At 38.9% G+C, this 14,130-nt stretch overlaps 1 protein-coding gene across 1 annotated transcript in view; it reads right to left on the bottom strand.

The window, feature by feature from the left end:
• Positions 1-12,119, bottom strand: part of LOC107573232 (chondroitin sulfate synthase 3-like) — a 76,459-nt gene extending 64,340 nt beyond the window's left edge. Inside the window, exons 1-2 of the mRNA XM_016259668.1 lie at positions 10,946-12,119; positions 9,432-9,715 (exon numbers count right to left, since the gene is read on the bottom strand). Coding sequence (XP_016115154.1) covers positions 9,432-9,715; positions 10,946-11,552 — 891 coding nt within the window. The 5' untranslated portion in view covers positions 11,553-12,119. The remainder of the gene's footprint in view (positions 1-9,431; positions 9,716-10,945) is intronic.
• Between the last annotated feature and the right edge of the window lie 2,011 nt (positions 12,120-14,130).

Raw genomic sequence — 14,130 nt, 5'->3', positions numbered from 1 at the left:
GGGGGGGGGCTCTGTCACGAATCCGGTCCACGAACTTTCCTATTCATTGACTCTCGCACTACACACTGTTGCACATCACCCCGGACTACATTTCCCATCATGCATTGCACTGATTGCACTCAGCACGAATTGCACACACCTGTTTACACTGATTGCACCCAGCTGTTTCATATCACTCCCTCACTATTTAACACTCACTCTGATCCCTTCCCTCTGCCGAGTATTGTTTCAGCGTTTATCACTCTCCTAGAGATAGCTACCTTACGGAGCCCTTGTCATTGCCCTAGCCCTAGCCCTAGCCCTAGCCCTAGCCCTAGTCCTAGTCCTAGTCCTAGCCCTAGCCCTAGTCATTAGCCCTAGCCTTAGCCCTAGTCATTTGCCTTAGCCTTAGCCCGTTGAGGGGCGAGCTGAGAAGCCTGCTAATGTCTTCATCTGTTTGCAACAAAACTTTATAGTTTTGTTGCAAATGAATTAATAATTTATAGTGCTATATCTCAGCTTAATTAAAAATAATTATATTGTATACACGGTTTAAAAAATCTGAAAAATATTGCACTGAAATGTGCGCTGAAGGAATTTGCGTATTTTAATTATACATGTCATGTTTATGGTTTTTCATCATTATACAGTCTGGTTGAATAAATATTCAGAAACACATGCAGTGCTACTTTTTGTCTTTTTTCTGTTTAACTTTTATTAAACTGCAGATCAAAATAGAATAGGCCTATACCCTAAATAAGGATAAATTATATTGGAACGCATCTCCAAATTAATCGCATACACAGACTCACGTTGCCATTACAGTTGTCACGAATCCGGTCAACGAACTTTCCTATTCATTGACTCTCGCACTACACACTGTTGCACATCACCCCGGACTACATTTCCCATCATGCATTGCACTGATTGCACTCAGCACGAATTGCACACACCTGTTTACACTGATTGCACCCAGCTGTTTCATATCACTCCCTCACTATTTAACACTCACTCTGATCCCTTCCCTCTGCCGAGTATTGTTTCAGCGTTTATCACTCTCCTAGAGATAGCTACCTTACGGAGCCCTTGTCATTGCCTTAGCCCTAGTCATTAGCCTTAGCCTTAGTCTTAGCCCTAGTCTTAGCCTTAGCCTTAGCCCTAGCCCTAGCCCTAGCCTAGCTGTTTTCTCGGTTTCTGATCTTCGCCTGGTTTCCTGGATTTCTCCCTTAGTCTTGCTCCTTCTGACTCTGTCTGCCCATCGTCGACCCACGCTAGCCCTAGGACTGTTCTTGTGTCTTGCCCACCATATACCTGTTTGACCCTGCCTGCTTCATGACCACGTCTCTGTCTTCTCCACAATAAAGCCTTGCAGATGGATCCGCATGTCTCACGTCTCGTCAGCTCTGTAACACTAGATTTATGCTTTCAATTTGAATAGAAATCTTATACAGTATAGTTTGTCTATCTAAAATGGTAATTGTGCATTAACAGCTGTCATTCGGTATGCAAATGCGCTGTCAGAACTTGTTTATGGAGCACATTTTTTATTTTGGTTGTGCATGCGGATCTGCAGACCACTTATGTGCACCCCTGCATATCGATCACAAGTGCAGTATGGAATACCTCAAGGCTCAGTACTAGGGCCGTTACTTTTCATGCTTTACATGTTACCCCTGGGAGTTATCATCAGGAAGCACGATGTTAGCTTTCACTGTTATGCTGATGATACTCCGCTCTATATATTTTTTTGCGGCCTGGCGAAACATACCAATATGAAAAACTGACGGAATGCATAGTCGATATAAAAAACTGAAAATTCTGCTAAATTCTGAAAAAACAGAGGTGTTAATTATCGGACCTAAAACCTCCGCATGTAATAACCTAGAACACCGTCTCAGACTTGATGGCAGCTCTGTCAATTCTTCGTCATCAGTTAGGAACCTAGGTGTGCTATTTGATAGCAATCTTTCCTTTGAAAGCCACATTTCTAGCATTTGTAAAACATTTTTCCATCTCAAAAATATATCTAAATTACGACCTATGCTCTCAATGTCAAATTAAGAAATGTTAATTCATGCGTTCATGACCTCAAGGTTAGATTATTGTAATGCTTTATTGGGTGGTTGTTCTGCACGCTTAATAAACAAACTCCAGCTGGTCCAAAATGCAGCAGCTAGAGTTCTTACTACAACCAGGAAGTATGACCATATTAGCCCGGTTCTGTCAACACTGCACTGGCTCCCTATTAAACATCATATAGATTTTAAAATCTTGCTTATTACTTACAAAGCCCTGAGTGTTTTAACACCTCAGTATTTGAACAAGCTCTTATTGCATTATAGTCCTCCACGTCCACTGCGTTCTCAAAACTCTGGCAATTTGATAATACCTAATATCAAAATCAACTGCGGGTGGCAGATCCTTTTCCTATTTAGCATCCAAACTCTGGAATAACCTACCTAACATTGTTCGGGAGGCAGACATACTCTGTCAGTTTAAATCTAGATTAAAGACCCATCTCTTTAACCTGGCTTACACATAACACACCAATACATTTCTAATATTCAAATCCGTTAAAGGATTTTTAGGCTGCATTAAATAAGACAACCGGAACCAAGAACACTCAATGTACTTGCTAAATCGTTAGAAGAATGGCATCTACACTAATATTAGTCTTTTTCTTTCTTATTCCGAGGTCACCGTAGCCACCAGATCCAGTCTGTATCCAGATCAGATGGTCACTGCAGTCACCCGGATCCAGTACGTATCCAGCCCAGATGGTGGATCAGCACCTAGAGACGACCTCTACAGCCTTGAATGTCAGCGGAGACCAGGACAACTAGATGAGCCCAAGAGACAGATCCCCAGTGAAGACCTTGTCTCCTAGACGGTCACCGGGACAAGACCACAGGAACCAGATGAGTCCTCTGCACAATGTGACTTTGCTGCAGCCTGGAACTGAACTGCTGGTTTCGTCTGGCCGGAGGAGAACTGGCCCCCCGACTGAGCGTTGTTTCTCCCAAGGTTTTTTCTCCATTCTGCCACCGATGGAGTTTTGGTTCCTTGCCACTGTCGCCTCTTGCTTGGCTTGCTTAGTTGGGGACACTTAATATCCAGCGATATCGTCGACTTGATTGCACAGACATTATTTAAACTGAACTGAGCTGGATGATGACATCACTGAATACAATGATGAACTGCCATTAACTGAAAATGTATTTTTACTATTGTCATTTTGCATTATTAACACACTATTTTCCTATTTAATACTGTAAAGTTGCTTTGACACAATCTGTATTGTTAAAAGCGTTACATAAATAAAGGTGACAACTTCATAAGGATGACTCTTCGGTCCGCCCCCTGAGCTGCCCGAGCCGGGTCTCTGCGTTCCACCTCACTGCCCCACTGCGGGTACATCGGTGGTTCCGCTGGTCCTGCTTGTACGGTATCTGGGTACCTGGCTAATACTGCCCAGCCTGTCTCGCTGGCTCCTGCGGACCATCCGGACCTGTGGCCATGCAATTCAGTTCGCCTGGCATCCCCCCAAGTTCAGGGGCATTCATTTCACATCATTGAAGGCTGCTGATGCTCATGTCTTGTGTGCGAAGTTCGCGGTACTACTGGCGAAGGACATGATAGAGCTTGTCCCTCCAGCCGATATGAAGACGGGGTTTTACAGCCCCTACTTCATTGTACCCAAGAAAGGCGGTGGGTTGTGACCAATCTTGGACCTGTGTGTCTTGATCGTGTGCCTTTCACTGGTTACATTTTAAGATGTTGATGCAGAAACGCATCTTCGGGTGCATCCGTCCCCGAGATTGGCTTGCAGCAATCAACCTGAAGGACATGTACTTTCATGTGTCGATCCTTCAGACCATTTCTGCTGTTTGCGTTTGAAAGACGTGCATATCAGTACAAGTTCCTGCCCTTCGGGCTGTCCCTGTCCCCCTGTATCTTCATGAAAGTTGCGGAAGGGGCTTTTGTTCCCTTCAGAGAGCAAGGTGTTCGCATCCTCAGCTATCTCGACGAATGGCTTATGGTAGCACAGTCTCAGAATCAGTTGTGCAAGCACAAGGACCTGGTGCTCCGGCACCTCAGCCAGTTGGGTCTTCGGGTCAACTGGGAAAAGAGCTTTTCTCGGTATGGAGTTGGATTCGGTCAGAACAGACAGCACGCCTCACAGATAAACGTGTTGTCGCAGTGTTGAACTGCTTGAATTCATTCAAAGGCATAACAAGAACTGAAACAATTTCAGAGTCTCCTGAGGCATATGGCAGTTGCAGCGGCAGTTACACCGAGTCACGAGGTGGGCGTGGCACTCACCGGGTCCAAGTTACACTGGCCTGCTGCCAAATCTTCACCCCATGGGTGCCGTTCACATTTCTACTGGTGTCTCAGTGTAAATTCTGTTCAACACACCTTTCACTTCTCTTGATGTCATTGCCCAAAATATAAACAGATTTCTCAAAAATGTGAGAAACTCAATCCCATGTATCAGTTTTTACTCTAAATATTCATATTTGTTTTGCTCAGTGTAAACATTTTGTGGGTACAGTTCAACCCACACAACATCAGGCCTCTGGAGTGAAGGTCTTCAGGGAGGAATTCTGCATTGAAGCATTATGGGGCACAAACACATCTCACTCTCTTAGCCAGAGCCTATGATCGATCATACAGTGGCATCAGAATTACTTTAATTTTATTTATTTTTAAACAAAATCTATCTGCACTTCATGAAAAGCATTCATGCATAAATATGTCACATGAATATTTTAATCATTATATACCAATGTATCTGGTAACAGTAGAGTACTTAAGTAATGATGCGACTTTGTGCTGTGTGTCAGTGTTTGTGTCTCAGAGGTGCTGAATACGTTTAACTGCAACTCAATGAATCAGTGACATAATAATGCTGTGTCAGTTCCTGTCCTGAGCTGCATGATAAACAATCACTCAGAGGGATCCATCAGGATATAGCGACCCCTTACGCACCAATGCTGCTGTGATCATCAAGCCTTATATCAGTACCAGCCTACAGCAAGATACAGTAGTGGCTCCAGGCATGTGGCCAAAAGCGTGAATCTTACTGGTTGCAGCGCAATGGAAAAGTGATTGATGATCTCTCTGTATCTGTATAAAGTGCAAACCCTGTGCTCAGAGCCTGCATGGGTCCAACTGCAATAATATAGTTTACATTTTGTGACGATATAAACAAAAATATAAAATTGTGAAATAACATAATTTACAATTTGCAGTGATTTGCTTCATATACTAGCAACCAGCACAGAGCCAATTTCCTGATGAGCAGCTGGCAATGCGCATTAAAAATATTTTGCATTTAAAGTCTGATATTATTCAGAGATCATACAATCCTCATAAAAATGTAACATTATTAAAACACATTTTAGTTTTATATTAAGAAAAGTGCATTGTGCACAAGTAATATTCCAAGTAAATAAGGTTGGGTCGATAGACAATGTCATCGTCCATCGCCAATGGCTGATAGACATCACGATGTTGAGCCGGCATCGTGACCCCCCCTCCTTTTATCTGTCAGTAAATATGTTAATAGATTTGAACTATACTTAGTATGAAATATTTATTTTAAATATTACTTTTTTACTAGGGCAGTAAGGGGCTTGCCAAGCTATCTGCTAGTTAGAATGATCCACCTACAGTAAAATTGCACCCCTGTTTTGAGCTCAAATCATGAAATTTCATACCTCAGCTCAAATGGCAGTCTTTTACTTATCTTTTGGAATATGTGCACAATTGTGGCATCTTTTGAAAAGACGCTTGGAGCTTTATTTACAAAGTTTTCAGAATATTTACAAATAAAAAATATGAAAGTTACAGAAACAGAAGTATTGTGGAATGGATTTTTGAATAACATCTTTTTATCATTAAAAACAATAATAATAAATGTGCCTATGACACCTATAAATACAATGCCACAAGTGTAAATAGGTGTAAAGAAATTATGTTTCAAATTTGAGGATGATTTAACAACAACAACAAAAAAAGCGAATGTAGATTACAAATCTGTCACAATGCTTTGCTCTTAGCTAGTCATGTGATAGCTTCAAAGCCATGGTTGTGCAGTCAGAGTGACATCACTTGCTCAGACACACCTGTTGATTTGCTGGCTTCCATAGCCGCAATACGCTGTGTTTTCCACCAACTGGCAACCCAACGGTCAAACTAGTATTGGGTAAATTGGCAGTGGGCCAAATCACTATGGGATCATTTTCCCGCCAAATGTATTGCAGTCGAGGATAAAAAAAAATAACAAGCGTGAAACCAAAATTTAAAAACGCAAGTAAAATTATATTGCACAAAATTAAAAAATGAAAGCAAAGTTTTCAGAATAGCAAACAATGGTCACGGATCAAAAAATTATAAGTGTCAATCAAAAATGTAATAACGCATTTAAAAAAATAAGTAAGAATCAAAACTTTAAACATTTAAAATCATATCGCACAAAACTGAAATATTAATGCAAAATTATCCACATTGCACACAAAAATCATGTTTTCCTTGGTTATATTTCTCTGTTTTTTGTGCTCTCAGACATTTTCTGCACATATTTTTATTTTTTGTATGCTTATGCTGTTTTTCCCTTTGCTCTTTATTCCACGTTCTGCGCTTCTTCTTCCAAATTTTGCGGTTAGAGTTTCATGTAAATCAGGGAGGGCTAAAACATCATCATTAATCCACTAGTTCTAGATTGACAGCTCCTCCTCAACCAATCAGATGAAGAGGGGCGGTGACGTCACTCCAACTCATTACTGTCGATGCTCCGTGTTCTGTTCACTTGAACAGGTGAAAATGGACAACTGTCGGCTGGGAAACATCTTTCCATACAGGACACTGTTATACGTGTCTGTCTGTCACTGCTGTACGCCTGCCTGGCGATCCGTTAACATTAAATGAGCCATTCTAGCGACCTGTCGTGGTTATATTCACCTGTATTTATTCGCCTCCGGTCACATTGGGAAAGGGATCAGCCACTAAATGCACCGGCCTCGCGAAGTGGCTGATGTGCCTGGCTCGCCTTTACCTGACTGATTATAAGTCTTGTTATGGTTATTACTGTTAGGAGAGGATAATATGAGTAAGAGCTTGGGTTTTCAAACTAGGGTCCATGTCGTGACCCAAAGCCAGGGGGTCCCGCAAAACATTTAGCTATTCTGTATTTTCCGGACTAGACGTTGCATTTTTTATCTTCTGAACGTGCTATGATTCATATTCCAAAGTGACTTATATAATACATTTAATGTCAAATAAGCAAAACGTAAACAGGTAAAAGCAGGCACTTCAGGGTTTCTCTAAATATATTTCTCATTCTGTGTGACAAGTATAACGTTAGACAGTATCGCAGAGTTTTTCTTCATTTCAGGAAGAGGTTCACAGAAACCATCGCCATGCCGTGGTGTATTCCAAACAAATTTATTGCATATGTGAAGGATGTTGTTTAAGTAGATATTCAGATACGAGAAAAGTACAAAGCCTTCTTTACAAAATAAATAGGCTAATAGTTTATCAACCAAATGTAACACCGCGTCTAATGATTCACTCATGGAAATGAGAGGTATGACAGCCCAGCAGGAGGTTCAGTTTTTAGTTTAGTTTTAATGAGTTATAGGCTTAGCATTTAAAATAAATGTTGTTTGTAAAGAATGGCACTATAATTTATTTTATGACATACAGAGTGAGTGTTTTTCCTAATATCAGGACCATTGCAAATATTTATTGAACTGAATCAATATAACAAGAAGTATATTTTGAGTGAGTTTACTATTAATAGTAACTATTTTCTCATTTTGCTCTATTTCGACAAAGAGTCCAAACAAAGCCACAGCAGAACAGTGTCCTCTACAAGCAACACAGCAGCCTTTCCTATTGATTGATTCACTTTATTCCTCACTGAATGAATCAGCCATTTGAATGAATGATTTAATGTCTTATTCTAAAGACTTACCGCCACCTACTGGCTGTTTTACGTTCATATTGTTGGTATGTATAACTTTATTTATTTGAAACATTAATATGATAGTGTTAGGCAATTATATATGTAGCTATGCAAATAAACACAACACAATAAATCATTGTGTACATCAAATCCACCTGGCCTCTGTAACTGTCTACTCTGTAGCACTATCATTTTCAATGCAAAAACATTACATTAATTAAAAATGTATTTACCGATTTACTCATTTAATGTTAACGGATCGCCAGGCAGGCGTACAGCAGTGACAGACAGACACGTATAACAGTTTCCTGTATGGAAAGATGTTTCCCAGCCGACAGTTGTCCATTTTCACCTGTACAAGTGAACAGAAAACGGAGCATCGACAGTAATAAGGCGCGTTGGAGTGGCGTCATCGCCCCTCTTCATCTGATTGGCTGAGGAGGAGCTGTCAATCTAGAACTAGTGGACCAATGATGATGTTTTACATCAACACCCTGATTTACATGAAACTCTAACCACAACATTTGGAAGAAGAAGTGCAGAACGTGGAATAAAGAGCAAAGGTAAAAACATAAGCATACAAAAAATAAAAATATGTGCAGAAAATGTCTGAGAGCACAAAAAACTGAGAAATATAACCAAGGAAAACATGATTTTGTGTGTAATTCGGATAATTTTGCATTAATATTTCAGTGTTGTGCAATATGATTTTAAATGTGTTTAAAGTTTTGATTCGTGCTTTTTTTTTTTTTTTATGCGTTATTACATTTTTGATTTACACATTATTTTTTGATCCGTGACCATTGTTTGCTATTCTGAAAACTTTGCTTTCATTTTTAAATTTTGTGCAATATAATTTTACATGCGTTTTTAAATTTTGGTTTCACGCTTGTTATTTTTTTATCCGTGAATGCAATACATTTGGCAGGAATATGATCCCATAAATCACAGACCAAAATAAAACGAAAGGCATATTTCAAAGTAGAATGGCAGCTGTAGCATTGTTTTTCTGAGAAACAAATATGTTAATTTAGCATGTTTCCAAAATATCTACAAACGTTATGTTTTTTATGCTTTCGTACAGTCCAAAAAACTTACACATAGCATGTTAAAAAAGTCTTTGTCCCATGGCAAACCACCAAAATTACAGAAAGGCACAACTATTCCATCAGTACAGCACTATGTGTACATGCAGTGTCGGCTAAAACGACAGATGGAAGACAATAATCTGACAACTGATTTAGAAAAGACATCTAGTCACATTACAATGGTGCATGTAACAACAAATATGATCCTGACCAGCACATATTTGTGCCTAAAATGTAATGGTGCAAGAAATATAATGCAATAATGTTCTTTTAATTTGAAGCAAAACAGCAAATATAATAAGAGGTTAAGACAAACCTGAACACTACAGACTCTAAGAGTGTGCACTTCAACCCATTCAACCCAAATGCCACAGGAGGATGTTATGCATTACCTCGTATGACCAGACACATTGGGTCCCTCCAAAACGCCTGATGCAGCGTCCTATCTCCACATCTTCATGAGTAGTATACATCTCTCTAAGACAGGACCCGATGTGTGGCACCATCCTGCGGAGAACTTCTCGGCTGAAGATCATCCCTGGACCACCCATACAGAAGTTCTCTCCAGGCTCCAGGGCCAGTTTACCTAGCTCCTCTGTGGTACCAAGACCTGTCTGACCCAGATACAGTGGTTTACTGCTGTTGAGAGAGCGAAGAAACAATTCCAACTTCTCACCTACAGGAGGCAGATTGATTAGAGAAAACAATGAGATTAAGAGAAACAGAACATCAAACAATTCTTTGCCATTTATATCAATTCTGCATGGTGAGTAATTGATGACTAATGTGCTTACACATATTATATTGACATTTAATAATGTACTTTTTCATGTAACATTTTTCATAAAATGAAATATACAATATAGGTAGTACATTAGGTTACCTCACCTGCTCCATGTAAAATTATTTGCTACTGACACTGATTTATCATGTATTTTTTGCATGAAATCTATTCTTCAAAAGTACTATTCATATCTTTGTGCAAAACCGTTTTGATGGGGGGGGGAAAGGACTGACACCAAATTTGTTGACTGACCAATGTATTTGTGCTGACAGACAAGTTATTTTTATTTACCCTCCAATTCTGCCCTAGTGAACAAAAATACTAAAACATATTTGAAATACAGTTATTTATACTACAAATACAGTTACATATTTACGTGCTTAATAAAAATAGCCTGCAATTGTAGTTTTTGGTACACTAAACTGGTATACTTAAAGTCTGCTAGATTGGAACAGCTAAACTTGTGCTTAATGCACTTTAATAGTGCTAAAGTAGTACTAAAGTCCAACTATATAACTATATTTGATTATGCTAAATTGGAACTATTGCAAGTATACTTCAGGTGCACTTGCATTTAAAGACTCATATTATACAGAGATCATACAATCCTTATTAATAGTGATATTAAAACACATTTTAAGCATAATATTAAGAAATGTGCATTATGCAATTAAGAAATACTCCAAATAAAATGATATGTCAATACATATGTTAATAGATTTGAAATATACTTTTTGAAATATAAATGTATTTTGAATCAATTATGGCATAGGTTTTTTTATTTTATTTACTAGGGTCATTACACTAATATATAAAAATAGTTATTTAAATTAAGTGTTTAGAGTAAAATGTCTGGATGCATTACAGTAATAAGTAATTGGTGGAAGCTCAACTGTCAAGAAAATAACATGCACAATGCAAACGCAAATTGACAAAGCAAAAAAACTCGATGGTCCTACAACAGGCTTCCAAAACTTTGTACTTTCTCTAATTTTCCAGGAAAAGGCCGTTTAACTTATTGCCAAAATTTCAAAGGCTGTTGGTCGTAGAAATATTTTTCAAGCTCTATTCATCAAAATGTTTCAACAAGGTCCCCTTTTTAATCATACCCCTATTATTCACCTCTAATGTAGACATCGTCATCAGCCCTCATAAACCACTCGTATTTATCCAAATAATGGTCATGCATGTACTTCAGCATCATGAAAGATTTCTTCTGCGGAGGGTATGAATCATCCACTCCTGTCAGCGGGATGACGGGCATTGGAATTGGCAGGGGCACCTTCTCAGAGCCCTCACTGGAGAAGAACTCCACCCGCCCAGGGATGTTGGGGGTCCATGTCCTGTAGGCAGCCACAGCCCTGGAGGCCAAATACTTCTGAGCTGTCATGACCCCCACATACAAAAAGCTAGCTGGAGGTACAGGACCAGTTCCATCAGTACTGTTCCCTGTCCTATAAAGATCCTCTTCACCTTCATCACTGCCTTCCTGGCTGGAGAAGAGTGGCTGCAGATGCTTGTGTCTGCCAATTGTAGATGAGGTACTGTGGGCGGTGTCTGAAACTTTAGCCTGAGCCCTGCCGCTACTGTAGTATGTACACACTGAAGACCTTCTGTTCTTCACACTGATCTCCACAACTCTGGGCACAACCAGCCACGATGCGGCTGTGAAGCCAAGAAAAAAACCCACGATGACGCTCACCAATGGTCTTCTGGACCTGAGGGCCATCGCGCAGTCAGTACAGCAAATCACTCATACACAACAATCCCTCAAACAGACATGTGCATGCTGGAGTCAAATGACTAACGACTGTGATTATCTAACATCTGCAAAGTGCGTTCGCGTACACGTTGCGCGACCCGAAGGTGAGTGTTGTCCCGTTATACGTGAGGTAAACATATTTCAGATGTATCGATCAGAATATGCATCGGTTAAACTCATCCAAATGATGATATTGAAGCTCGCTGGTCCCTTCTGTCTTGCTCGATGAAGACCGCTTTTTCGGTAGCTGCCCAGGGCGCGTACAATCCACATTACTGAAGTGAAAACGCGTCACGCTGAAACGTCTATAAAGTTGACGCTTCCTTTTCCATGCAACGAAGGCTCGCGTTGTGCCATACTCCACTGAAGACAGAATGTTTCCTCACCTCACTACAAAGATATACTCCATTCACATAACCCTTCTCCTTATTCAGTCGCTTTAGTCTCCTACAGACTCGCCATTTTCCTCACAATTTGACGGGAGGAAACGGAACTTTTCCCCCTTGTCTTTCAAGCATTCTAGTTTCTCTGGGTTTAAGCCTCTGGGCGCACTGATGTAACGGGACAAACGCTCTTTGCTTCGCCCCAGTCACGGGGCGGGGCGGAGCGAAGCAGCTGCGCTTTCTCTTTTCAAACTGACGTTTGCAGGGAAATCCAAACAAGGCAGGAATTCTACTGCTCCGGGCTTCATCGGTGTATTGACTCTGGATATTTAACTTAACATAAACATCCTATAGACAACTAGCCAAGAGTACCCAGGAAATCAGTGACAAATTAAAGCATTGTAAGTGATGTTTTAAAAAAATATGAACACCATCTGCTCTTTGACAGATATCACCAACAAATCACACTTGACACAGCATTGCACCGCATAACTCAGTTAGAACATTTGGGCAATGGCAATTCCCAGCCCTGCTGAAAGAAGAAACATTGAAAAATTAAAACCATTAAAAAAAAAAATAATAAAAATAAAAAGGTTTTCGTGTGTTTTGGCACATTTATTGGTTTTAACAAGACGCCAATAGAAGGTGACCAATTACCAGTAGAAACCCACAGGGACCATTATAGTTTCCATTAAAACCAATACACGTCCCATTATAACCGGTAAAACCATTACAAATTCTGTGATGGTTTCTATTGCTTTTTTTCAGAAGGGAGGGAGGGGCGTGAGTCAAAAAGAATGAAAACATTAACTTTTTTCTTTTTCCTTAAATTTTTTACTAATAATCATTTCTATCTATCTATCTATCTAGATCTCATTTTTAATGGTTAAATTAAATTGTATTAAGCAAAAAGCACGTCTAATTAATTAAAATCATGAAACTTAAGCAATTTAACATCAATTTATTAAAAGTTTAACAAAAATTAAATGTTTAGGGCCCTATGAAATGTTTTGTTTTTTTCAACCTTATGTTTTATTGTAACCAAATTCTGTTTTAGCATGTATAATTATTTGAAAGCATAAAAGCAAGTTTAATTTATTCTTACAATAGCCCTATGATTTTTCCCTCAGAAATTCTGTGTTGTGTATTTACAATTTTTAAGGCATAAAACATTCATTTAATTTATATTTTAATTAATGAAAATTAAACTTTTTTTAAATAAAGGGGATTTAAAATTACAATTAAAAACATTGAAGAAATATTGTATGATTAGCCCTTAAAAAAGGTTTTAATCATTACAATAATTAATTATAGCCTATTACACACATTCTACTGAACAATAGTAATCTAGGCTATTTCTGCCACAATGACTTCAAGGTAAACCGAACTTTTATTTTGACGGATTGCCTTGAATACCTTTACATTTCTTTGGTTCTGTAAAAGGATAGTTTTACTCAAAGGAAACGGTCAAATGCTCATAACCCAGCAAGCAATTTTGCATGTAAAAGACGTCTATTAGACGTCTAAATATAGCCTGGACGTCTAGGCTAAAACGAGGCTAAATTTGGTCTGTCAGTGAAAATCTAATACACTAAAAAAAAATGGTGCTATATAGCACTAAAAGCGGTTCTTTGGCTTGTAATCATAGGAGACCCACTTTTAGTGCTGTTTAGCACCTATTTTTACAAAAATCATATCAAAATTATCAGAATATTTTGTCACCATTGCTGAGATTCACATGCTGATTCTTCATGTCTATGAGTGACAGGATTGAAACCTTTTTATAACCCATAATTCTGAAAGTGGTTTATACCATTTTCTCACATTGTCACGTTGTATCGTAGAACTGCAATAACATAAAACTCATTAAAAAAACTACAGATTTTGATCAAATGCAACCCAACACTCAGACGCATGAAATTATTTAACCATAAGTTCCCTGGCATCACATATGTGCTTTACAAACACTATTGTAACAGCCAAAGAGAAACTTTTTTTTTTAAACTTCAAATGAAAGTAAAAAAAACCATCTAAACCTTTAATTCAATAAAGAACTTCTGTTTTAGATACTCCAGAAATAAAGTTTAACTGGTTAGTAATGTGTGAAGTTGGTGTTGCTGTTTGTGGAGAGGTTCTTTTTTTCTGAGGTCAAAGGTCTCATG

This window comes from Sinocyclocheilus grahami, unplaced genomic scaffold (genome assembly GCF_001515645.1).
Source record: "Sinocyclocheilus grahami isolate Dianchi unplaced genomic scaffold, SAMN03320097.WGS_v1.1 scaffold1897.1, whole genome shotgun sequence".
In the NCBI taxonomy this organism is placed as follows: Eukaryota; Metazoa; Chordata; class Actinopteri; order Cypriniformes; family Cyprinidae; genus Sinocyclocheilus; species Sinocyclocheilus grahami.
Note: the sequence above shows the minus strand (reverse complement) of the source record. Positions and strands in the feature narration are given on the sequence as shown.